The 27,529-nt window shown below is 43.1% G+C and overlaps 1 protein-coding gene across 5 annotated transcripts in view; it reads left to right on the forward strand.

Annotated features, from left to right (window-relative positions):
• ccser1 (coiled-coil serine-rich protein 1) overlaps positions 1-27,529 on the forward strand; it is an 88,909-nt gene that overhangs the window by 27,682 nt on the left and 33,698 nt on the right. For 4 of the 5 annotated variants that reach the window (XM_029259445.1, XM_018758445.2, XM_029259448.1 and 1 more), the window contains exons 5-8: positions 2,992-3,112; positions 18,711-18,882; positions 21,754-21,831; positions 26,912-26,998. In XM_029259445.1, coding sequence (XP_029115278.1) covers positions 2,992-3,112; positions 18,711-18,882; positions 21,754-21,831; positions 26,912-26,998 — 458 coding nt within the window. The remainder of the gene's footprint in view (positions 1-2,991; positions 3,113-18,710; positions 18,883-21,753; positions 21,832-26,911; positions 26,999-27,529) is intronic. The other variant, XM_029259447.1, reaches the window with a different exon arrangement.

Genomic DNA, 27,529 nt, shown 5'->3' on the forward strand with positions numbered 1-27,529 from the left:
CCCCAAAACTGCGTCAGGGATCAATTTGAGCCGGTTAAGTCAGGCTTTTCCCTCTCTATGTGAGCTGGCCTTTTGCTGTCTAGGAAACACTGTGAACAAAAAGCGACTCACTTTTTCAAAACACAAGGTAAAGGCCATGGGCTTCGAGGGATGAAAATATACTTAGAAGAATTAAGTTGTCTCAACTTCCCAGCTTCTATATTTCCACAAAGACGTGTTCTTCCCCTTGCAATTGAATCTGTCAGTCTGGTCTAGTCAGTCTGTCTTTTTTCTTTGTTTTTTGGCACAAGTTGCTGCGGTACAGCATATCTAGCAAACATATTCGAGCCACTGAGCAATATCCCTGTAAAAGGGTTCGCGCCCCAAGCTGCGACGTTGGTGACGTGTCTGAAATTGTACGAATCCTGCAGTTTCGGAATGGATTGGATTTTTCGACGCCAATGGTATGACCATGTCTGCGGGATTTTGCTGCGCTTATCCGCGTTCCCCTTCCGGTCACTTCGGAGAAGCGTCTCGAGCAGGCATGACAGCGCCGTCTGATTACGGACGAAACGGGGTCCACGATGGACGGCACTTGAGACCTGTCACTCAGCCACTCGCTCGACACCAAGCGGATGTTCAGTTGTTAGGACACAAAGCTTAAAGTGTCCTTAATGCATAAATTGTACTTTTGCTGAGATGTATGTCGCTTTGGACAAAAGTGTCTGCTAAATGAATGAATGAATGTAAATGTAAAGTGGACAGAAGGTGTCGTGGTGCTTCAACGTTCTGCTGTACGAATGAGTAAAATCTTGTTTTCCTGTGGATCAGGGCCTCAGCAGAGATGATGATGATGATATGGAAAGTTGAGGGCCGACTAAGGAACGTTGATGGCAGAGAAGCTGTCAAGCATCCTAGTGGTATAATGAAAAGAATAATTTTGGGCTGTTCATCTGGCAGCAGCAGCAACACATGTGTTTGTTACTTTTGGTTTGTCACAAAGCAGTGTCGCAGTCTAATCTTGTTGTCCAGCACAACAGCTCCCTGTCTGCAGAGTCCTTTCGTATCAAAAACAGGACGCTTCTCGGCGAATCCGAGGAAAAAGTGGAATAACGGTCCCCTTCTGACACGTACATCAAAAGGCCCGCTGGTTCCACATGTTCACGGTCGGAATGAGCCGGCCCTGCGGATCACTCTGTTTTATTTTGATCTTATCCTTAACCCGAACCTTCGCCATCCGCTTCAGCTTGTTGCACGAGGGTCTGTCAAACATCCCACACGTGCTGCTGGAGTGCTCGGAAGTGCAGCGCGACCGCGGTGAAAATAAGGACAGACCGCTTCCAGACCGTTCTTCCTGTGTGCAGCACCTCTTGTGAAAAGTGTTCCTCATTTATTAATCATGTTCCCTGCAGCTCTGTAAGTGCAGAATACTTTTACCGAAAGGGGTGACACGGTGCTCTGTGCAAATGTCTCCCCTTCTGTGTGAAAATGCTAAAACTGCTGGTTTGTTCTGCAGCGATCTGGAGGCCAGATGCGTCTTGTGGGACTGGACCACAAAGGTTTGCAGTTTTGATGGAGAACGGCTTTTATATTTAAGTGTTTTAACTTATCCAAAACTGAAAAATCTAAGGCTTTGCAAGACTCTCTGGCTTATTATGGTTTTATTTGCCTAGTAGTAATATTTATCTAGAGCAAGTAGATTTAAAAACTGTTTTTTTACGACAGAAGTGGTTTGCCGTTGCCTTCTCCTGCACATGTCTTTGGATTGCAAATGCAGGGAGAACATGCAAACATCACACACCTGAGGTTGTATCTGAGCTTATGTGCAATGAATGGTTCAGGAGCTGTGAGGTGCTGGCCATTTCTGCTGTGCTGCTGAACTGCTGTATACGTTGGCAGACGCTTGTCTCCAAAGCGTCATAGTTTACAGAGTAAACAAAAGTGCATTGCATATCAGGTAGTTTTAGATATACACAAGCAATTATTGTCGCACGTATTATAATACCGAATAGGAATTTACATTTATTCCTTTAGATGACTCTTTTTTTCCCAAAGCAACTTATGTTAGTCTACTTACAATTTACTGGAGCTTACTCAAGGCTACTATGACCGGAGATGGGGATCGAACCTAAAATCTTTGGGTGCAAAGGCAGCAGCTCTAAACACTACAATACCAGCTGTCCCGTAGAAATCTACGTAAAGTAATGGTGAAGGACTAATTTACAAAACTGTTAGGGGTTTGAGAGGGAAATGGGTCTGAAAGAGATGTTTTAAGACTCTTGTTGAGTGTTGGAGGAGATTCAGCAGTTCTGAGGGATTAGAGGGAGCTCATTCTGCCGTATCAGAGTCTGAGAACCAAGGAACTCTTAAGTATTGGATCCCTAGTGAGTGGGACAAACAGATGGCCGGAAGTGGAGGAGTGCAGCGGTCTTGCCTGGGTGTAGGGAAAGATCAGGTGTCATGGTATAACTGTCTATACGCGAAGTCTCCTCGGTAATTAATGTGGATTGCTGAAGTGTTTGCATTTCATCTGCTGGCTAAGTTAACGTTCAATTTGCATGATCGTTGAGAGGAAACTGGTAGTGTAGTGGTTAGTGCTGCTCTCTTTGGACCCAAATGTCACAGGTTCTAGCCTCAATTCCAGCTGTAGTACCCTTGAGCAATGTACTTACCCTTAAATTGCTCCAGTAGTAGAATTATCCAGCTGTATAAAGAGGTAAATAGTTGTAAGTCGCTTTGGAGAAAAGCATCGGCTAAATGAATAAATGTAAGTATTGTGGAATATCTGGATATCCTTCTGAAAGCTACATGATCGTGTCCGTGATATACTGCAACATTTTGACATCGAGTCCTTGCGCTATGTACGTGGTTGGTATTCGCAGTTTCTGCTGCACTGTCTCAACCTGTATGTTGAAGTGATCCAGTTCTGTTCATAAATCTAATTTAAAAAAAAAAAAAAAAACCCACATGTAACACGAGCCGTTGCCCTCCCTCCTGTCATTTTGCGTGCAGTGTCCCGAGAGGACTCTAGCCAGTCCCTGGCCTCCTGCCTGGCTCTTCTGAACTCACCCATGGAGCCCTCCGCTGACAAGATCCCCGGCAAAGAGTCCAAAGGATCCGAACCTCCGAGCAGGTAGGCACTCGCATCCAGCGGATGTGCCAGACTTGCTTTTCATCGAACGCCGCACTCCGCACAGACTGTCACTGCTCATAAAGTATAATTAGTGTTTTGAAGTGGCACAAATGTCCCATAAGCATTTGTTTGATAGGAACACGATTATATGAACTATAAACAGCGAACCAGCCTCTGAATCCAGAAATCTAGCTCTTATTTTTATTTTTTTTGTCTGTCTGCTCATGAGTGAGGAACAACATGGCGCTAAGTGTACCTGTTTATGACCTTTAGCAAATTTGCCTCGCAAATGGTTTGCTCAAAGAGCAGAATGCATTTTTTCCAGCCTTTCATCTGTTACCAGGCTATCAGGTCGTCTCCGCTTCGCGAGGTCTTTTTTTTTTTGTGCTGTCTCTAAGTCAGTGTTTGAAGGTGGTGTTTATATTTGGCCCCATAGCACTGCCGCTTGTGCTGCCATTCAGTTTCGAGCTCTTTTTTTTTTTTTTTTTTTTGTTTTTGCAAGCTTTTTATGTAAAGAAACTTCTGGCAGATACTTCATTTAAAGCTCGTTTTAGTTTAGCAGTCTGTTTAAAGACAGCTGTAATCTTCCTGCGCTGATGTGAACATCTCTCCAAAGGCCATAATTGCTTGTTTCTTATCGACATAATGAGTGTAATTCTTCTCACTTTTCAAATCTTTTCAAACACTGGAAACAGTCTATATCGCGAACGTGGCCACATATATAGGAAATGGGAGTCTTTTCAGTGGTTTATTATATCACACCGTGTTTACCCCCTCGATAAGGTCCAAAAAGTACCAATTTCAGACAGTGGCTAAACAGCCTGTTGTGTGGAACAATCGATTCTGAATCAAACGAGTGGCTCTCCATCAGTGAGAAGGATTATTACTGAAAATCTTTCATATTAAGCAAAGTGCATGTCTCCACAACTTGCTGCTTCTCTGACCTGGCTGTATGCAGCATAGTAATGATGTGTTGAAACCAACATTTAAAAATGTGAAATGTTGCGTTTAACTCGTGGTACATAACACTGTGAAAAATTATTGGCACTCCTGTGTTTTTTGTTTTTCCAGGCCATTTAGCTTCTTTTACACATTTAAGCCACCAGCTCTTCATTTGCGTTTGTTCATTTAGCTCACGTGTTTTTTCTCCGAACTGACTTACGGGGTTAATTTACCTACAATTATTTACCCATTCATACAGCTGAGTAACTTTACTGGAGTGATTTTAGGGTAAGTATCTTACTCAGTGGTACTACAGCTGGAGGTGGGATTCAAACCTGCAACCTTTGGGTACAAAGGCAGTAGTTCTAACCAGTACACCACCAACTGTTTTCTTTTGGATCAGAGCCTCAGCAGAGATGATGATGATGATGTTGTTGTTGTTGTTATTATTATTATTAATAATAATAAATAATAATAATAATTAGGAAAGTTGACAGCTGACTATGGAATGTTGACGGCTGAGAAGCTGTCAAGCATGGTGGTAGTATAATGAAAAGAATAATTTGGGCTGTTCGTTGGACAACAGTGGCAACACATGTTCTTTGAAGTGTGTTAGTGTGGTGGTGAGTCGGGAGGATGTTGGATGCCGGCGTCGTTACGGTCCAGGTTCTCGTCATGCTCACACTCCAGGTGGTTAAAGATTCAGCACGGCACAAGAAGAACGCGAGGCGAAATGGGAAGGTGTGACGTTTATGGACCAGGCTAGGGAACCGGGTCTGTAATTGTGTCGAGGGACAGAGGGAGCTTGTTTCGCCACATCGGGGCCAAGACTTTTGAGTTTAGGCCAGAGATGGATGAGCGCAGAGCATTCTTGCTGAGGTGTGGGGACCGATCAGATCTTTTACGTCTCTAATCACGGTTTGTTTATACTGCTGTGCAGTGTGCTTTGGTGCGCTTTCTTCCCAAAACATGTCAGACTTACTCTCAGCGGATGTTGAATAGCTTTCTCTGGTTTCCGCTCTAAGCGAATGGCACATTCCGATTGTATTCTTAAACTTATTTTGAGTTACTAAATGTATTATTCATTTTCTGAGGAGGATTAACCAGGACAGTGCATACATGATATGATTCCACAAGTGTCCTTTGTTCTGCAGTATTTTTCTTCAAAAGGTACAGTAAATGAATAAGTGGAGCCTGGCAGAACGGAGTTTGAATATTTTTCAAAGAACAATTATCCAGTCTCTGTTACTTATGTGTATTGAAATATATAATAATATACAGTATATAAGCTGCATCTTTTCTTGCAAATATATGTTGTAAACAAAATCAACTTTAAATATCAAACTTTTTCTTTCAATGAAAAACTTTCTCTCAAATACATTTTGCAGAAGTCACACGCAAATAAAAAAAAAAAAGAGCTAACGGAAGTCGAAATAAAAAATAATATAATATATATATTATAGAATGTGCATTTTTCATCAAAATGGGAGGAGCAGTAACAAACAACCATTCGAGCAAAAAAGTGCTTTGAAACATTCCTTGAACACTTCTCAAGTAATTTGTTGTCTTCATCTGTTCTCCTTGCCTCCCCCTTTTTCACACACTACTCTCGCAAATCTCAGCAGTTCAAAAGTTTTTATCAAATAAATGTCTGTAGACTTCACACACGGCATAAATAATGAATAGCCCACTGACCGCGGGTGCGAACTGCCCGTCGTGTTTCCTTGGTTACTGCAACTGCGTGCACGAGGAGAGTTGGCCGTTCGCTGAATGTGAATTGGGTACGTCGGTCAAGCCTGATAATCCATAAAACGATGAAATTTTATTGGATGCTGTGTTGTCGCAACACTGACAGATAAGCGCTTTGAAGAGAGGATTAAAACCTCCTAGTACTACTGCTGCTACTACAACTACGTCTACCAGAACTATTAAGCTTTCTCTACATGTAATTCAATATTAGCCAGAATTTTTCTTTTATTCGATGCCTTCCTGCAGTTTGGTGTGTGTTTTGCGGGTTCATTATTACAATACATTCACATTATGTAAAGAATCATTTTCAGTTCGTGTGGCTCTCATAACATGACTCTATTTGCAGGGGGTAAGTTAATTGCTGCATAGATGAGCTTCCAAGTGGCACAGTGGTTAGGGTTGCGCACAGACACAACTTTGTGATTGAAACACCTAGGGTCTGGGGTCCAGTTTTGCTCCTGTTGCAGTACCTGAGGTCAACGCACTTGCCCTGAACCGATACAGTAAAAATTACCCAGATGTATGAATGGATAAATAATTGTCAGTAAATTGTGAATTTCCCTCTAGTGAGGTGTTAACTAAATGAGTCAGTACTTTTTTTTAAGTGGAAAAGGACCACATTTCCGTCCACCCATTGATCTGCTAAACTTGTGCGCTAAGTGAAAAGGGATAAGGGGTTACCGGATCTCTGTCGCGTTTGTTCCCCAAACGGAGGAAGCGGTGACGTGGCACGGCACACTGTTCTCTCCCGTGCTGTCCGTACTCGCCCGTCTGGGTTCCGTAACGGCACACGCTTGTGATTGGCAAGGATTTATTCATCTTTATTACTGTCTCGGCTTATGCTCTTTAGGCAGCCGTAATTCATTTTGCCATGTGTAATTATTTAGGGCTTGCGCATTTTTCTCAAAATGGAAGGCATTATGAAAGCCGGTTGCTTTGAGCATAAGTAATAATTTTCTGTTCATGTTCTGAAATAATGAGACCCATAAAATATAAGATAATTGGGTTTTTTGGGGAATTTGTGAAGTTTATCACTTTTAGGGCACCCGGAAAGGGAGAGTGGGGAGACGAGAGAGGCCGTATCGAGTCTTCTCACTACTGCGCAGTCATCGCTGCTCCTGTTGCTTGTGTGTCATGTCTGGTCATCCATCTGCTTATGATTGGACCAGAGGACTGGAGTGTTGACTGCTCGTCCTGTCAGAGTGAAGACACGTCCCATAGGAAGGACCTTGGCTGTCCATGCGGACCCTTCCATGCGGATCCCGATGGTTGATGCTCACTTAAGGTTGGCAGTTATCAGCCAGACTTGGTGGCTTAATCACATTGCAGTGATTTACTACATTATTGCATTATTTTCTGAATAAGTCACTTCTTTTTTGAGTTACAGGGGTTGTGGTTTTCCGCGTTGCAGCTGGATGCTTACTGAGCTTGTCCAGTTTATATGCCTCGTTTTCTCGTTCATCTGGATTTCCTCCTCCTGGGATGTGAACTGGCAAACACTTGATAACAGTGCGCCTCCTTACCTCATGTGCTGCCCCAAAGGGCATAGCATAGTGAGTCACCTCATTCAGGGTCAGTTTAACTCAGGTTTGCTTGGTGAAGCTTTTATTCACGCCCCATGAGATGATATTTGTTTCTGCTGCTATAAATTTCTGAACTTTGGAGTTTTGCTCAGTAAAGATACTGAGGCTGACCTGGAGCTCCTCAGATTGTGGCTTTAATTAAACCTGTGTATGTTTTGATTAGTGCCCTACATTTCATACCTGTATGTGTGCGTGTTTTGTGTATTTTTTCCATGTTATGCATGTGTGTTGGGTATTGTGCTCACATGTCATGCGTGCTGGACCATGGACAATTTTTTCCTTTCGTGATCTAAAATTCAAATACCTGCATGCAGTGTTTTTCTGTGTACTTCTTAAATATATACATAGTTATATTTTTTTTATATAACTCAGCATTGAAGGCCTCGTGGGATTTTTTTTCCCCCTCAGTAAGCAGAACCAATAACTTGTGGCTAAATTATTAATTTGCGAATTTGACTGTCTTAAGGCATAAAATACTTAAAAGGACAGCCCAGGTTTGTTTGACTAGGGTTACACATCAGACAGTTTGGTCATTATGGAGCTACATCTCATTAAAATAATGCAGAATGCCATCGAGCCCCTGAGGCCACCTTGTCTGGCAGTCACTAGTGTTTCGCTGCCAGAGCAGCGCAGACAGCTGCGTAACATGGTGGGCTGCGGGTCCTCAATAAGTGCGTGTCGCCAAACAAATTAAACTGTTTCTAATTCCCATCCAATAAACAATTATTGTTTGCAGTGGAGGGGGAAAAAAAAAAAATCTTGAAATGTTTGGTCAGGCGTTTTTAATTAGGCCAGCATCTCATCTTTCTGCTTCATGTATTTATGTCTGTTTGAGTGTCTGGCTGCGTATTTTGTTGTTTATTTCAGTTGAACATGCATTTAGATTCTTGTGCTTTGCTGAACATCTGACAATTGATTTTTTTTTTTTTTTCTTCTGTTGCATTCTCATTTACAACACGGCATAGGTTTAAATTTGGTGCCATTTGACTCTTCTCATCAACTTGCTGCCCTGCAACATTGAGGACATATGATGCAAGCCTTTCACTGGGGTTTCAGCCAACCTGACAGCGCAGCTAACAGCTCTCTATCCATCAACCGCAGCAGCCAGCGACCTGTAGTGCACCCAGCATGCTGCTAGGAGGCGCTTATCACACCCCAGCTCACACAACACCCCCCCCAGGATGTGTGTTACTGAACTTCCAGTCACAATCTGCACATGGTATTCCTCAGACTGGAACATTGATGCACTGGAAGAACACCTTCGCTGGCTGTGTCTTTACAGACCTTTTTCAAGGGTTATTTCTAGTTTATCCAGTTGCCGTGGTGACATTTACTAATCAGGACACTTTTATGCCCTGTTTTCCTAATAGCTCCCGGTAAGTTGTCATTTCCTCCATCTAGACCTATTCAGGAAAATTATTGTCATTTTCGGGGGACGTCAGCAGTGCTTCGCTGGGGGTGTGGTGCTGTGTGATCTGCTGAAGACTGCAGATCCACGACGTTGTTTTTACATGGAAGTTACGCTACTTGCACTCGGTGTAACATCATGCTCTGAGCATTGTTAGGAGAAGACAGAGCTGTCATTAGACCTGGTGCCTTGCAGTCTAAAAGTATTCAGTTCAAATCCCATTCCTGTTGTAGCACTGTGATCAAAGTATTTGCCCTCAGTTGAGACAGCAAGGGTACCCTGCAGTTTAAATGGGGAGATAATTATAAAGTTAGTTATCTAACATTATAAGTCACCTTGAACAAAGGAGCTGGCTAAAAAAGTTAATTCCATAATGGCAGCCAGATTATTAATGGGCACAAGTGTTTAACTCAGTATTTCTAAAGTATTCATTCCCTGGGTGCACCATTTTGTCTCCATGATTTGCCCACATGTAGAAATTCAGCACTTTTATTGTGGATATATTTGCGTGTTGCTCAGGAGAGCAGCCCTCAGAGAGGGCAGCACGGAGATAAGTTGAACAATTAAGAAGCCAACTTAGGCCCTATGTATTTTGTTCGTCAAAGTGCCAACTCATTATGCTCGTGTTTTGAATGCATAATGTGCATATTTTAAAGGAGGGACTTGGTGTGGCATAGGAATAGTCCCTTGTAGTGAGGAGTAAGTAATGTCTCAGGGTGTAAATGCCCCAGAAGGCAAAGATGACCTCCATCAGAGGTCTTTACTTCCTGATCCAGTTCTCTGAGTGTTATATTATTTGACTTGTTAATCAAATCAGAAAGCTGACAACTCCTAAAAGACTAAACATATAAAGTTTATATCTCCATCCTTCCATTAGTCTTATTTGCATGTATTCGTAAAGAAGATGCTTTTGTTCAAAGTGACATCCATCTCCAGGTAAAATACCTAAAAGTGCATTGCACAAATAGAATGGGAATGTTTTTCCTCAGTACTCTTACTTTCTCATTTTATGTAGATATTTATAAATATTCTGGGGTAGGAAGTAATGTAGCAAATAAGGATGTGAACTTGTAACCTGAAGGTTGATGGTTCGATCCCCATTGCTGTTCTAATACCCTTCACCACGGTACTTACTTGACTTGCTGCAGTGTAAATTAGTCAGGTACAGTAAATCACTTAATAGATAACCATCTCGTAACAAGTTCAAAATTTTTTTTTTTTTTTTTGTTTTCAGGTTACCTTACCAGTATTAATAGTACTGTGCTTGTGACATGAACACTCATGGCCTTATGGGTAATGTAGTGCCAAAGGGCTGCTGTTTTCTCTCACTTCCATCTGCCAGAGGTGCAAAAGCAGCCACCTTAGATGTGTTGCTATTTTAAGGCCAGTGTTTATTCCTGTGGTAACCACAAAGGTGTGTTTTATGGTTCTTGGTTGCGTGGCATTGTGTCTTTGTGCGGTGCGCACTCATCTGTAGGACGCTGTAATGCTGAACAGCTGTTTGGGCTCTGTCGCCTCTCTGCTTTGTTCTGCCTTTTTGAGGAACAGTAATTTTGGTTGTCAATGGTGAGAGAACTCATAGTCTACACACAGGCACAGATGGGCACTCCATCTGGCTCTTGCAACACTGGAAAGGTGATGGGGCCGAGCTACACCGCAGCACGGTGTTTTTACACCGCTGCTGCCTGGGAATGAGTACAGAAGAACACGTAGAGTTTTCAAACAGGCGAGGTCTGTAGTTCTGCTGGATGTATGCATTTCCTATCACTGAGAGCAGGATTCCCCAAAATCTATCCAGGAGAGCCCAGATCTATGTTGTCTTGAGCTGAGGGAATGGAGGGAACGCCGCTCTACATGTTTATTGAAGCAAGCAGTGTGACAAGGGTTTTGAAGGACAAAAGTTATGATGTAGCTGAAAAAACCAAAGGTGACTTCTATTATAATCTGAATCATGTCAAATGGGCGGAGCTTTGATTTAAGGAGTAGCCCTATGCTATGGTGTGTTCTACGAATTCTGTAGAATGGGTGAAGCAACCATGTAGAGTGATGCTGAAACCGAGGAACCCCATTCTACTTGTTTATTGAAGTATTCAGGATGAGTTGGGTTTTCATGTGTAAAGTGTTGCAAAAGTTAAGGAAACAAATACTAAAACCGATGGGACACTATTCTGTGTCATCTAAAACATGGAATGGGGGGAGCTCCACTCTGGACAGCAATGAGGAAGTTGCACAACAGTCTTCTGTTTCATGTACCTTGAAATGCTTTCAGATTCTGTGGCATCTAAGATATTTTTGGAGTGAAAGGGTTTGTCCTGTTTCAGGAAACCTGCAGTTAAAGTTTTGTTTGGGGACAGCTGGTATCAAAGTGGTTAGAGTTACTGCCTTTGGATCCGAAGGTTGCAGGTTTGATCCCCGCTTCCAGCCGTAGTACCCTTGAGCAAGCCACTTAAAACTGCTCCATTTAAAATATATATAATATATATGAGTTATCCAGCTGTATAAATGGGTAAATAATTGTAAGCTTGTAACCTTAACATTGTACATCACTTTGGAGAAAAGCATCAGCTAAATGAATATATATCTATATGAATAAATGTTAAGTTCTTTTGAGTTTATACAGTTGTTCAATGTCTTCAGGTCAAGTTAGTCTGAGTAACTAAACAAGTCCCTGTTTGTTACCCTGGATCAGCAGTTCAGTTTATATCATTCGCACTGTTTAACTTGTGTCGATGTTTATGAGCCTCTCCAGGTCCTGAAAGATGGAGTCAGAGCTCTATTACCACAACGTACTTCAGCCTCAAAGCTCCTGGCTCCACGCAAGTGTTCAGAATACATTTAAAAACTGACATTGTGTCCACTGTCTGGAAAATGTGGAATAACAATCAAAGATGATGAAGAACGTTAAGGATGTAGGTTTTAATGTATTACATGAGTTGTGGGACAGCTTCAATGTCATATTTCCTTTGGCTGCTTCCCAGTCGTCCTCTCATGTGAAATGAAGGTGCCTGTCGTTCAGTCACCAGACCTTCATCGTTGAAGAGGGAGACCAAGGCCACCCCTTGATGTCAGGAACACAGGCACCAGGAGTTCTGTGCGCCACCCGCAGGCACACTCGCCATTCTGCTTTCTTCCCCAAGCTCAGCCAGTAGGTTCACTTTTTTGCTTCCCTCTCCACAGGGAAGTTAAGAAAGAATATGATGGAGAGACCGACGCAATGCAGACTGCGAAGTGCTAAAAGTCATTATGAGAACACACACTTGAAGCTGTGTGTAATTTATTTAAAAAATACCTCTAGTGGCACATAACATACCTGCTATGGAAAGTTTTACTGCCGCCTGTGGGCTGTGGGAATCAATAAGTTTCAAAGATAGTCTGAGATGTTCCCGCCTGTACCCTGGACCTGCATTGACGCTGGGAGCTTTTAAGGTGATTCTCTGTTAGTGTTTACCCACGGAAGTCGAGGCCACCAGACGTGCAACAGCGCTCAATGGCTTTGCCTTGCCTTCAAGGCCACCACTGAGCAAATCGATTTCTAGATAATTTATCATTTTTGAATATGAGAAAATCAACGGCTCTTTTCCCACAGTGTAATTTTTGGTTCATCACTGTTTAATATTGGGAGGCCTAGCATATGTAAAATGCATTTAAAAAATGCAGCAATTGTACTTTGATGTTATGTGGTAAACTGAATTAATGTTGCGCATGATTATGTGTTGCATTTATCTTTAATGCCATCATAAGATAAATGACAGTTAAGATTCAAAGAATTGTGGGCAGAATTAAATAAATATGTTCTGTGTGTGATATTTGTACACATTCAGCTGAATAAATTGATAAAGTGTTTACTTTTCGGGGGGTACTTTTACTGTGACAGATGTTTCCATTAAAGGATTACTGTAACAGATTTATAAATATTAATGAAAACCATTTCCCCTGCTGATTCTTAATAAATTTTGGTCCATTTTGGTGTCAAGAGATTTGATGAGATTGTGGACTAGAACTATGGAAAAAGGCTGATGGACCTTAGCTTTGAAGTAAATTCACAAGTGTACATTTTATTTTTATCAGATTATTTTCATATACGTTACAGACCCCTTGAGATATTCCATTCAGATACCTCATAAAAACATGTTATATATTTAATAATAGAAATTTAGGAATGGTAGCTACTTTCTTTGAAATTTGGTTGAAAAAGTTTGTATGACATTTCCATTAAGTTTACTACAGTAATATATTAGAAAGGTGACAATGTGGGTGGGAAATATATTCGCGTTTTTTTTCCCTTGAGCCTTTGACATCTTTATCCAAGATGACTCACAGTGTTAGGGTTAAATGCTAAGCTACTTAGTGATTTACCCATTTACATAGTTGGGGAATTTTTACTGTATCAGTTCAGGGTGGAGCAGGCTGATCAAGGACACTACAGAATGAGTGGGATTTGAACCTTGGTCCTTCGAGGGCCTGGCGACAGCTCTAACCACTACACTATTTGATTACTTTCAATTCATTCTAATTGAAATCATGTTTGTGGTTGCGCAGCTGAGCCGAAGGCATTGATGTCTTTCTGAATGACCACGTTCTTGTTAATCATGTCTAACACAAATCGTGTTGCGGATGGCGGCATCGTGTTTGTTTAGGTGAAGTGACAAGCAGTCACATTCTTCAGGCTGTTAGTTTTATAGTTATGAAACCAATGTTTCCTCATTTACATACTGTACAAGGTAAAACTCCGAGCAAAATAAATAATGATTTCACTTTATTTCACGGCAAATGCAGGCTTGCTAGATGAAGCTATTAACTTGTCATCAAGTCATTAGCATGTTCATTACTTAAATAAATCCCTTTATAATAAAAAAGCAGTTATGCATACAAGGTATGCCTGTCTTCGAAATGTTTTTCTTCAAAGATTGGTATTTCAGCATAAACATTTCTTTTTTTAAACAAAGCCTTATAGGCAATAATTCCTTCTTCATAAAGAGAGCTATTCTGTGAATGTGCCACTGTATTTTTTCAGTTTTTAACCAGCGATTGCTTAGAATACGCCATACTAAAGCATTACATGTGGCACTGCTATCGCCATCTGATCTGGTCAGAGGTCCAGCACTGTGGTGCAGAACCCAAGTGGGCACTAATGGGTCATTAGAAGTGGGTCATGCTGCATGCTGCCAGGCAGCCTTTATCTATTATGAATTAATGTATTGATAATTTATTGTTTGGGTGCAGAATAACCACCAGATTCTGTGCAGATTTGAATAAAGTTAAATTGTTACACTTTCTACTTAAATGATGAGTGTAAACATTCAAATGTTGGGACCCTCAGACCCTATGGCCATGATAGTTTCATCCATAATTTAGGGGAAGCGCAGAGTGTAGTGGTTAAGGATGGACTGGTAGCCAAAAGACTGCATAATTAAGTCCTAGGAAAGGGCCCTGATCAAAACATTTAACCTGAGTAACAGTCCTTTTAAGTCACAAATTTAAGAAGATGACAATTTTTCATTTTATTAGTTTGTTTTCAACTGTGTTTTCTTCTGTTATTAACCGTAGTAATAAAAGTTGGCAATTTACAAACAAATTGAATTAAGAATACACTTTCGGTCCTGATGGTGTTCATAAGTTGAGGGCCTTGTTTAGCTCTAATAATAATTTTAACAACGTCATTAAAACATGAAATAATTTAAACTAAAATGACAGAAAACATAGTCTCAATCCCATGAGGAAGTGCAATTGGTTCTTCATCTTGCCTCTTGATCATCAGAAATCATGAGCATCAGATAAGAGCTGTGATGAACACTGTGGCAGTAAGTTAATGCTATCCCATGTTTCTCTTCTGTTTGGGTGTATTTTTAATGGATTCCACAAAATAAATAAATGGAAAAAATGTGTTCGGCTTTAGAGATTTCTCAAACGTAGAACTACAGTATAAACTGTAAGTTGATTCAGATAAGGAAGCAGCTTTAGCTCACATGTGATCTGTTGTGGTACTTTGTATTCAGGGAGCACCACTGCCTATATATACTTGTACTGCGGCATTGACAGGAAAATGGAAGTTACAGGACCGGGGGCGGCCTTTTTAGCAGCCTTGATGCCTCACTCTGGAGGTGGTGGTAAATGGTACATCAGCTTTCAGCATCAAGTTGGCAATCGACATTCCTTAGGTTTGATCTTTTGTCTGAGAAATGTATGCGGCTTCATAGGGCTGCATGTGGGCATTGTTACGAATATACTTTTTTTTTTTTTTTTTTGAGATTTAAAAATGACCAACAGTAACCTCCCCTTTCTGGCCTGAATTAAATATTTACCAAGAACACCAGTTATATTAAGGAAAAAAAATAGCAGAAAAGTATATAAATTATGTTTCTGAAGAAATTTGTGTAAGCATTACATGCATCAGTATCTGAACCCACTAACTTTGGACTGAAAAATATTCATGCTCATTTGTGATAATTGAAGTATTGGTTTTTGTGTATTTTTCTTAAATTATTCAGTGAATTTCAGAACAGCTATATTTATGTATAATATTATAAAATAAGTCCAAACTGTAAAATTCCAAATGTTTTTCAAGACACGATTTCGCAGGCGATCACTTAATGTTCACTAAGTTAGTTATATTGCGACCATTTCCAAGTTAGCCGTAACTTATGTTAATTCTATTTTGGTTTGCCGGGGGACACAGTGACGCGGCAGGGTTTGGCCTCTGTCCGCTCTCTGGCGGGTCTTGGGTTCGAGTCCCGCTTGGGGTGCGTTGCAACGGACTGGCGTCCCGTCCTGGGTGTGTCCCCTCCCCCTCCAGCCTTGTGCCCTGTGTTGCCGGGTTAGGCTCCGGTTCGCCGCGACCCTGCTCGGGACAAGCGGTTTCAAACTGCCTGTGTGTGTCTGTGTCTATGTCTGTGTGTGTATTTTGGTTTGAGCGCACTTATAGGGACCCTTCTGAAGTCATGAGCCACCACTTTGAATAGAAGCTCTGAAAAAGTTCAAGTTGAAGCCACCAGCACTTCTCCAAGGCAACGTTTTGATTTAAACAGAAATTCATAGCGCTTAATTGTAAGTGAACTGAGACGGACCGCCAGTGCCGCTCAACAGGAATTTGTGGTGGGTGAATCTCATTGGCATATCCTTGAGAGAAGCTGCATGTGAGTAACGTGAATAAGCACAATTTATACCTCCGATTTCGATCGCAGCACGCCGCACATTTTCGTCCTGGCTGCCGCCTGGCTGTTGTTTTGCATGTAGCGGGATTCTCGATTCATTCGGCGGGCACGGAGAAACCGACGGCCTCGCTAATCCAATAACATGGCTCGTGTGCCTATTTCTGTATGAAATGTGTTATCATCGCCAATTACGACCGCAGAAAGCCCATTTTGATGTGTAAATGGGGTGCCATTTTGAAGTTGCGGTATTGATCTGTTTCCCTGCTCTTTGTTGCTTGTCTTTCTAGTGCGCTCTCAAGTCTCAGGGGCTGTTTTTCTCTCTCTCTCGTTTTTTCTCACACTCTTCATATCTCTCCATCGCAATCTATATATTTGTTATATGACCCAACAAACTACTTAACACACACAAACATTTTCTAAACCGCTTGTCCCATACGGGGTCACGGGGAACCGGAGCCTACCCGGCAACACAGGGCAAAAGGCCAGAGGGGGAGAGGACAGACCCAGGACGGGACGCCAGTCCGCCGCAAGGCACCCCAAGCGGGACTCGAACCCCAGACCCACCGGAGAGCAGGACCCGGTCCAACCCACTGCGCCACCGCACCCCCTCTACTTAACACATGAAGCATAAATTATGCAAATATGAAGTTCAAATGCTACAGCGGTATGGCGACAACACAGAATATAGCATGGAGACAATTTAGACGGTTCAGAGCGTAGGTATTTAATGAGAAACCTGTGAAATTTCTTGTGGCTGGGATTTTTTCACTAGGAGGGTACCAGCTGTCAGCTGCCTGTACACCAGCCTCCAGTACGCTTCTCTGCGTAAAGAGACGGGAAAAAAGTTCAGGATTCTTTAATCATGTTTTTTGTTAGTAAATGTCATCTGTAAATGTCAGTTGGTGGAGAGTTGGTTTTTCTCCCAAAATCTGGAAGGACAGAGAAGAGCCAGGAAACACTGGATTCGCAATTGGCAAAAATCTGTTTTCGTAGATGAATTAGTGTTTTTCCTGAAGGGCGATGTCGCTCTCTTTTCCCAGAGTTTCTGAATTTAGAAATCCTCGACCATGATGCATTTCAAAATGATGAACTTAATCAAAATCCGGAGCGTTGAATAAGAAACAGCCCTTGATTTGTTTTTCTTTAATTTTTTAAATCCTTGCAGCCGAGGAATATTAGTGACATAAATCACAGACATGAAAATACGATGCCCTGACAGTAATAAATTATAACCTCACACCGGGCAAGGAAAGCTCTGGGTATTTGTACATCCGGTTAATCATCTCTGACCCCTGTGATATCTTTGGGTGTCTGAGGAGATGTGCTGCATATTTTTCCTCTGCCTGATGAAGGTCATTATCATAAGGAGGCACGAGAAATAAAGATTAGAAATGGGGAAGAAAGGGCAGCATCTTTTAAAGAGTATATCATGGCTCCGCATGACTGGAATGCAAGTGTTTGACATTTTGTTCCCAATTATTGCACCTCTCTCAAGCTGCGGCTGATGTGGGAGATATGGCTGTAATCTCCTCTCCAGTTGCGGAGCCTCTTCCTGTTTGATGGACCCTTCGCCGCGCAGAGAGGCTTAATGAAGCCCGGTGCTTGACTATCCGTCTTTATGACCACCTGTTTAAAATGGCCGCTCATTAGATGGTTCGGTTGACAAGTTCTAACAGACAGGCGCGGGAGCACTTAGTTTGGGGTGCGTCTGTGGGTATGAAAGAGAGTGAGCCGGCAGCCTGGGAGCTTGAAAGAGGTGTCGTTGGGAGTTGACGTAAACTGGGTGTGAAGACTCGGAGACGAGCGGGGAGTACGAGCTAGTGGAGAGGAGATTGAAACAGAAGCGCCTGCACTCCACAGCTGTCCAGACAATAGTACCAGCTGATTTAGTGGATGTCTTTACCCAACAGCTAACTTATGTTGATTTACCAGTTTATACAGTTGGATGATTAAAACCGGGGGTTTTACAGCATAAGTACCTTGCTTTGGACTCTGGTGTTTCGACTGCAAGGCGATGGCCCGCTACCATGCTGTTTACAGTATTGGAAGCACACACAAAATGCAAACACCAGAATGTCAGTCCGATGCACTGTGAGGCTTCCCTTTAGAGTAATAGAACATAATTTAGATATGAGCTTTGAGGTTTTAAAAAAAAAAAAAAAAAAAAAGCTGGGTTAGTGGCCAAGAGGTGATGGCGTTGATTTGATTCTTGGCCAGTGCTGCATGGCTGCACTGACGCAGCGCTGCTCAGTGTTGACAAGTTTGGGAGTGACATTTTCAAGCAATAAATATTGTGCGGCGCTCTTTCTGTGAAATCCTTGTTAACCGCCGGCCTTTCGCTGCAAGCATGCCTTGCTTTCCTGCCGGCTGCCTGTCGCATGCCTCTCATGGTCTCTGACTACGGACAAAAAAAAAAAAAAGGGAAAACGCGACAAAATTTCTCATGCGCATCTGGCAATTTAGTTAAGTTTTTGGGCCACTTGTGAAATATGTAACCTTAAGGTTAGAAAATTTTGGTGCAGCTGGTTTTTGCTGAATAATTTTTTTTTGAAAAGTCTATCACAAAATCATTCATTGCAAGCGCTAAATAAACTGTCCTGCCTTATTTGATCTGACACCCAAAGCAAACTTCGCACTTTCCGCTTCCCACACAACAAACTACCAACAATAGGGGTTTTCCTGCCACGTGTTTGCCGAAATGAGTGCCGATGCATGGCTTCCTCTTGCAGAGATCCTGATGCCTGTCAATGCGGTCCTGTTTGCAGGGAGGGCTCCAGCAGAGACCCCGCACGGCCCACCTCCCTGCTGCCTGCCGACTGGTGCCTCCCGCGAGACGAAGACCTGGTTGGCCTGGAGGGGCTGCCGTTCAGACTGATGCTGCAGGACTGCACGGCAGTGAAGACCCTGCTGCTGCGCCTGAGGAGGACGCTACAGGAGGTAATAAATAAATAAATAAAAACAAAAACGCCCCCTCATACCTCGCAGGATCCATTTATGCCTCACGGGGTGGATCTGATCTGAGGTTTCTGGTTCCTGCCTCAAAGATGGGCAAGATTGGGTTGATTCCAGAAGGAAATCCTCCTTCGCAGTAAGCGCTTCACGGGGGGTGTCGTCGGTTCCCAGTGACAATATGTGTTTCACAGCTGAATGGCTGCTTCCCAGGTGTTTCACAAGGCCATCGCTGTAGTGGTCGCCAGGGTCATGATCGCAGCTTCATCATCGCAGGTGCCTCACGCTCTGCCTTGGCTTGGCGCGGGGCGCTGCATCCATCATCTGGAGTGTGGGAGATCGAAGCACAGGTGGTCCTGTCTCGCGGCAGTGCCTGGAAGACAAACGGGGCAAATCCAGGACACTTTTACTCGCCTGTGCTGTATATTAGTCAGGGACGCCGCAGACCTCAGAGGTGCACTTTGTCACCATTCTCTGTGTTTTTGGCTGCATTTTCCCGACTTCATGCAGCAAAAGTGGAAACGAAACATACTTTTTTTTTTTTGTTTTATTATTTTTTTTTTAAAGTAAGAAAAAAAAGGAGGTTTTCAACTGAGAAATGATGGCGCTGCAGTATTTGAAGTGCCAGAGAAAACAAAATGAAATTACTTCTGGATTGTAATAAACATAATCAGCTATTTGTCTAATGGGTTATTAAATGATAATTCAAATTGCTCTTTATACCCGTCAGGCTTGCTGGTGCTCTGCATCTGTGTTGTTGAAATTTTGCAAAATCATTACGAAGTGCCCATTACCATTCTGGAACATTCCCCACGTTGCTGCTTTGCTCAGTTACAGTGTCTGTAAAATTGCAGCTGGTAGTGCAGGGTTTAGGACCGAAATGTTTTGAGGTTTGAATCCCAACAGGGCCCTGATGATGTACCCTGGAGAAAGTCTTACAGCTATGTTTTGTCTCTTCTGTTCTTTGTTGATTTGTTTTTTCCTTCATTTTTTTTGGATTTAATTTTGCTCACAAAATTTGCTCAGAAATTTTTCTAAATTGGCTTTTCTAACAAACATATAATCTATGTTAAGTCATGTATTGATTATAAACTGTAAATTGATACACAAAACTTCACATGCTCTCTCACTATTGTTAACCACTCAAGGTCATGGTGAAACAGGCATACCGTATTTCTTTGTTAATGTGTGTGGCGTTAATTGCAGTTTTTCAAAATTGGGTTTGTTTTCGTCTGTCTGGGTGAGAGCTTTCGAACGTTGCACATGACGATGCTTGTGTTTTGAGTGACAGCTTGTCCCATGTGCTTAAACATACATATGTATGTGAGACACAGAGACGGAGTGCGATCATAGCAATGCGGCCGTTCTCGTTCAGCCCGGCGCACCTGGGTCCTGTCCTGCTCACTCTGGTCCAGACCAGCAGCCCAGTTTTCTTGCCACCAGTCACCAGTGGCTTTGCTGCGCCTCTGGCAGGAGCTTGCATTATTATCCCTGTAAACGTGTTATTGCGAGGTTTGCAGACAAGATGACCAGTGATTTTAAAAAAAAAAAAAAAAAGAAAAAATGTGGCATCTTCCAGTTTGGACACAAACACAAGCGTGCACGTAAACACACACTGTGACAAACCTTCGAAAAACCACAAGTTAAAGAGCAATTATCGGCCGTGACGGAGGGTCCGCGCAAGAACACCCAACAGAAGAACATGAATATTAAAGAGGCTCTTGTTTGTCCTCGCTGCTGACCCCATGCTCTCATTAACTTGCAAATTTTACATCATCCATCATTGTATGTGAACCACCCACTTAGAAGAAGCAAAATTACTTAATCACTTTCTCTGCATTTTACTTGCCAGACTTCTGACCTTGGGTTTCACTTCTTTTCTTTATATGTTTGTGTTGTAATCTCCGTATTGGCCGTAGTGTCCAGAAAGGTTGCATACATCCTGGCTTATTTATGAAGTTAATTTCCCAGCGAATGTGGGGAAAATGCAGTGCTGGAGTTGGACATGACCCCATGGTCAGCTCTCAGGTACTCACCTCTAGGGGTCATACGTCCCTCGTTCCCTTTCTTCGCCTTCGGTTTTCCCTCCTTTCCGATGCTGTTGCCGGGCCCGTGCGGCACAGCAGCGGCGCAGCATGGAAGTCACAATGAATGCATGGGGTCATCCTGTGTGAAAGTAATTTAAATGAACAGCGGTTAAAAGTTGGCTTTTTCCTCTTTTAAAAAGCCACATTTGTCAGTGGGTGATGAAGATGGATTTCTCCTCCTCCACTGGCTCCACCTCAGCGTAAGGTTGTCTATTTTCCGACTGTAATGGAAACTGTGCTTTGGCAAAGTGCGCAGCTTAAAGCAAAGGACGGGCAAGTCACCGCTGTGTGTTTTGGGGGTCCTGAGCCTCATTGCTTCTTCAAGAACTGGTTTTAAATGTATCCTTTACTGAGCCTAGATGAGCTAGTATGTGGGGCCTGAGAATTTTATACAACAATTATTATATTTATATATAAAAGTGTGTGTGTGTATGTATGTATGTATGTGCACATACGTATAGGTGTGTGTGTGTGTGTGTGTATATATATGTAAATTAATGAATTTTAGATATGTGGTACATGTATGACAGGGACAGTTGGTGGTGTACTGGTTACAGTTTCTGCCTTTGAACCCAAAGGTTGCAGGTTCGATTCTACCCAGCTGTAGTACCCTTGAGCAAGGTACTAACCCAAACTCGCTGCACTAAAATTGCCCAACTGTACTAATGGGTAAATCATTGTAGGTAGACTAACATTGTAAGTCACTTCTGGAGAAAAGCATCAGATGAATAAATGTAAATTGTTTCACTGATTGCTACTTTCTCACTCCTAGAGCGTCGAGACGAGTCCTGCCAGTAGCCTCCACTCATTACCTATAAGCCCTTCCAGTGACAAGTCCCTTCCTTTCAAGGTAAGCACATTTTTTGCTTTACCTAATGTTAATATCTTTTATTCTGTTGTCACAATGACCCTTTGTGTATCTTTTCCCTTTGTTTTGATAAATCAGATCGGGCAGTTTATGTTAGCCTGCTGATAAATAGTTCATTTTAATGTCCCCCGATTCCTTATCTCAGAGAATGGATTTTAGTGCCCGCTATGTCCAAAAGTCTCAGCGAGTTAAACTGGTGTTTTCAGCTCTGGACCGGGTTTCCCTGAATATGAGCTGCTCTCTTTAGACCTGTTATATGCGTTACATGGGAAAACTTGCACAGAATTTCATTCCAGGGTTGATATCACTCCCTATGATTCTGTCAGAGGCTAGTCCCCGTGAGCACATTTACCTTTTCAGTCCCTATCATTCTTTTCACTTCTTTTTTTTTTTTTTTCCCCCTCCGTTTTTTTGCACGGTAGGAGGATGTACACCTGTAGCAGAGGAGTGCGTTGCGCATGTGTCGGAGCGGCGGTGACTGTAGCAGAAAGGAGGCCTGCGCCTGTCCTCCTTACTGACCTACATGCCGCATCGGCAGCAGTCCCCGCCCATGCGATGGCCCCGCCCCATCAGCAGCCTCGCTGGGAGCCGAGCTCAGAATAGACCCCCATGTATCTGACATTGTGAAGGCGGGGAGAGGGGGAGATATGGGAGGGCGGGGTATCTGGAACTCGTCCTGCCGTTCCAGAAAATCACTTTTAAAAATAAGCTGGGAACCCACCTGAGACGGAACCGTGTCGCCTCTCGTCCTACTTTGAGCGCAAAACTTCCTTGGGCGAACATTTGTTATCCCTGCCTTTTTATAATTAGTGCCTGCGGAAAGCGTTTCCTATGGTGAGCGCGGCCGCGGTGGGGGGGGATTGGGTGGGGCTCAAGCGAGAGGCCAGCCTCTCCCAGCATCTCAGGAGGAATAGATCAGAGCTCGATACCAGACTCCTTCCTCCTGCTGTTCCTGTCAAACTCTTCTTCCAATTGCACATTTATAAAAACGCGGCAACACACCGTGACCAGACGATATTACAAATCTTAATTTAACTGTGTTTTGAACATACTCTTTTGTACCAGCTGTGGCTCTGTTTTATTGTAGTTTCCCAGCAGTGTGACTTTCATTTGTCTTGGCTAGTAAGCTCATCGTTTGCGTTGTTCAGCCAAACCGGAGCTTTCCCCCTGTTGTGTCTTCCCTTCCCTGTCTTCCGCTCCAAGATCCTGTTGAGGAGGAGTCCCAGCGTCCCGCGGAATCAGTCTCGAGCAGACCTGTTGAAAGTCAGACAAACGGTGCAGCAAGGAAGGAAACAAAAAGCAAAAATCTCCTTTCCAAACGCTCATGCTACACACTCAGACAGTTCAGATATGATGCGTCTCATTCGGTTCGCCTAGTTTCTCATTGGCTTAGCGTGTCAAAGCGTGGGAGAGCGAGTTCGCTGTGAGTCTTTGAATTGGAGTCTTGTTCATTCTTCCTACACTTAGTGGGCATTACTGCTTGTTTTCTCTCAAAAAAAGGTCCTTTAATCCAAAAAACTACCAGAAATATAACTTGGAAAGGGAGTATTATCTGCAGAAAATGCCACTGCCACCATGTGTTGTATTGTTTGAGTCTGTTGTACTTTTAGTAGATTTCATGTTCATAATAGTGTTTGCATATTGTTGTTTATAATGGTTACGTGTTGTTGTTTTTGACTCCTTTAAAAAAGTCACTTGTTTGCATTTATAGATTTGACAGATGTTTTCTTGTACAAAGCAACATACATCTCCCTTAGTGTGACGGTTCTTTAATGTGCCCTTGAAGTTCCCTTCGGAAAAAAATCCATAATAGTAACGACAAGGTATCTTTGCCTGTGATTTAAAAAAATGTTTGTTACAGTTTTCAAAAGACTTTGCAACTTGTCCTGACATGAGGGAATGCAAACTAGTCATAGTTTATTGAAAAGCTGCTAAAAGCATTTTTCATTCTCATTGCTAGAAAGGTATGCAAATGGATCAAGGGAATGGCTAGACTAGGAAACCACAGCAAATATTTTTAATTTACCATGTCACCCATTCGTAAAACCACTTTCACCACTTAGTGTTTGGAATGGGATATTTCTCAGACCGCTGCTCTTGTGGATCATTAGCCCTCCTTTCTGTGTTCTGTAATATATGTTTGTTATTTGTTACAAAGTTATGATCAGTGAAGATGTAGAACTTAATCTGGTTGGCAGTGGTAACAAGGCACTTTCGAGATGGCTTATATATGGTGGATATATGGTGGTGTAGTAGTTACAATGGCTACTTTGTATTATGAAGGTTCTTGGTTCGAATCCCACGTCCTGCCCCAGTGCTTTTGATCAAGGTACTTGCCCTGAATTGCTACAGCAAAAATTACCCAGCCGTCTAAATGGGTAAATCATGATAAAGTTGACTATCTAAGAGTATTAGTTGCCTTGTACAAAGTCATTCAGATAAAGAATGATTAATATATATAAAAAAAAAAGCTTCACTAATTAGTAAGGGTCACATTAAAATAGCAGAATTCAATACAAATTAGCGTTAACTGTTCAGATCTACCCTTGAGAATTATTGTCTTTCTGACGAACATAATAAATATAGCAAAACCTAAACTGGACACTTGTGTCCCCATTTTCCGTGCAGTGACGACATAAAAGCCCACAGCAAAAAAAGAAGAAAAAATCAGCTGCAGGTTTAGTCTCTTTCTCACAGTTGGGGTTAATGGGGTCCTGGAAGTATTATTATTATATTGGATCGTATTCAAGACATTGTAGGTTCGGCAAGTGCAGATGGCTGCCCAGGTACAAAGGCATGAGTCTTCCCGCGTCATTACGTTCACTTCCTGCTGTCAAGGACAGCGAAGAGCCTTTGCTTCTCTGCTTCTTGTCTTTTTTTGAAGATTTAGCATTTGGACAGGATGTTCTTCCAACCGCGACCCCCCCCATTGCCAATCCCTCCCCTTCCTCAGAGATGGACAGGATGACTCACCCAGGTGGCATTTATTGCGCTGTTAAAGTGAACAAATGGCAGCACAGTTGTGCACTCTGTCATATTTTGATGCAAGATTAAAAAAAAAAAAACCTCACCTCTCTATGAGAATTGAAGCTCACCTATTGCTGCAACCCATTCTTTAGGCCGGGTGATGCCGACAGGTTGCTCGTTGGTTGTACAGGTCTGAGAAATGTGCAGAAGGAATCCTGGGTAGTGAAGCTCCATCAGCCATGTTTGCTGTATGAAAGCAGTCTGATGATTCAACGGATTATGGTCTCACCCGTAGGCCGTGTTTTGATATTCATGCTGACCTGGAAGCTATGGGCAGATCTGTCCCCCATTCTAGGTTTTTTTGGGGATGCTGAGTGATGTGGGCATTCTGATCTTGTGACTGTCGGCTGCTCTTACGGCTGCGGTCCATTATTCAGACTGCCAGCTTCTTCAGGATTTGTGTCCAGGTTTGAGCGCCGAGCCTTGATCTGGAGACAGAGTACTAACGCCGCTGTGTTGCCGTGGTGATAAACAGCTTCTGTGGGGACACATCTCTAATTAAGACAGTATTCCCCTCAGAAGGGGATTTGATAGAGGCCACATTTTCTCATTTGCGCTGTGACCTCTTCCAGGACCTGACCTTTTGACAAACACAGCCAAACAAGACACAAGCTTTTTACCCCGTGAGATAGCTATGAAATGGCGGAGGAATGACACGGCCCGTGACAGCTGAAGAACAAATGGATGGCGAGTCCCTCCTCGATTCACATCTGCTACGTTATGCAAAACCCTCGCCGCCCCTGAAAGATAGGCCTGGAGATTTGCGACACTTTAATTGAGAGTGGAGGGGCAGGGTCAGCCAGCAGGGGATTGGGTATTGTGTGACAAAAACTCGTAACAGAGCCGCCACCTCCAGAGCACCTTCCAAACAATGGAATCTGTAGGGCAGCAATTAGTGTAGTGGTTATGGTTTCTGAACTGGAGACCACATATCACAAGTTCAAGTCCCAATAGGGGTCCTGCTATTATACCCCTGCGCAAGGCACTTAAACCTGAGCTTTTCTTCACAAATAAAATCTAGTTCTGTAAATGTCTCTTTGGATGAAAGTGCCTGCTGTGTTAAACTGAACCAATGAGGCATGGGTGATGAAAGTGACCGGCAGCTAGTGTCAGCTTAGTGGACATATGCGACCTGACTTATTGTGGCTGCACAGCCTCCAGGGTGTGCCCCGTCTTTCCAGGTATCTTTCCTTTCTCTATGGTATCTCATCAGTTGCATCATGTTCATGTCAGTGTCTTGGGTCCCTGGCATCCGGGGACCAGCCTTCTGCCATTCTTTCCCCTCACAGTGTCATAGCTGCTCCTGAAGATGAGCTCACAGGTAGTCACCATGTTAGTGGTGTCTACACAATCTTTGCGTAATTACAGAACGCCACACACCCCAGCTAGAGCCCGGCACTGCTCTGATTCTGGTTATTCTGCTTGTCTTTTTCACAAGGGATGCAAAATCTGAAGTTCTTACATTCTTAAGTTTTGGCTCCAATGTCCTGGGTGTGTCCCGTCCCCCTCCAGTCTTACGCCCTGTGTTGCCGGGTTAGGCTCCGGCTCCCCGAGACCCCGTATGGGTCAATCGGTTTCAGGTGATGTGCGTGTGTAATGGAATGCACTTCCACTCTCCTTCAGACCTGCTGAATCCTTTCCAGTATTCAAGAAGGGTCCCAGAATGCACCTCTTTTTGCTTCTAATTCTCTTCCAGTCTCCTGACAACTTTCCACAATGTTTTTTCTTACTTGCACATTGCTGTGAAGGAAGCATCTGCCAAATGCATAAATGTAACTGTAAACATACTATGCGTCAAGAAGGTTTTTGTGTCAGTCAGTTGGTGATCGATAGGTCGTGATCCAGCTCATTCGATTACAAAGCTGATGTCTGCTGTTGTCTCCCTCTATCCAAGGGAAGCACCACCTTTTCAGGTTGCACTGGAGAGCTACCCCCTCAAACCAGTGTGCTGATCTGTGCTCTGTGACCTTCTTGGTGCTTTCAGACCCCGCTAACCTTTTGATCTCTTTGTCCCCTCAACAACTCTCATCCCAAGCAGGACCCTGGGAGAGAGGACTGCCCCTCCTTGCTGCTGCAGCTGAAGGACAAGGAGGAACTCATCCAGAGGCTACAGGCTGAGCTGGTGAGAGGGTCGTCTGTGTGTATGTATCTGCGTTTGCATGTGCCACTAGAGAGCCCTGCCCTCGTGATAGACATATGTAGCAGGCCTGCTTAAAATGCCTCTCCAGTCATCATGAGATCTATGTTCTGGTTTTCTCTGGCACTTTTTAAATTTTCCTGTTCTGTTTCAGTTGTTGCCAGATAAATATTTTTATGCCCCTCAACCGCATTTGTTACTGTAATTTTTTGATTGACCACAGGCACAGGACACATGCTAGGTTTCAGTGTATGTATTGTAGGCTTCATCAGTTGATGTATCTCGCTTAGAGGAGAATGCCATTTACTCAGAACCACCCACAGCTCTCATAGCATCAGGCTGCTGCTGTCAGTGTGAGCAATGGGGGGGCCTTCAGTCATCTCATCAAACATGTGCCACAGGTGGCTAGTGTGGTACTGCAGGATCTGAACCCAAATCCTTGAGTTGGGTGCGTGGCAAGTTTACCTGGCAGGTTACAGGTGCTCATAAGCTGCTTTTTTACAGCAACAAATAACA

This window comes from Scleropages formosus, chromosome 17 (genome assembly GCF_900964775.1).
Source record: "Scleropages formosus chromosome 17, fSclFor1.1, whole genome shotgun sequence".
Taxonomy (NCBI): Eukaryota; Metazoa; Chordata; class Actinopteri; order Osteoglossiformes; family Osteoglossidae; genus Scleropages; species Scleropages formosus.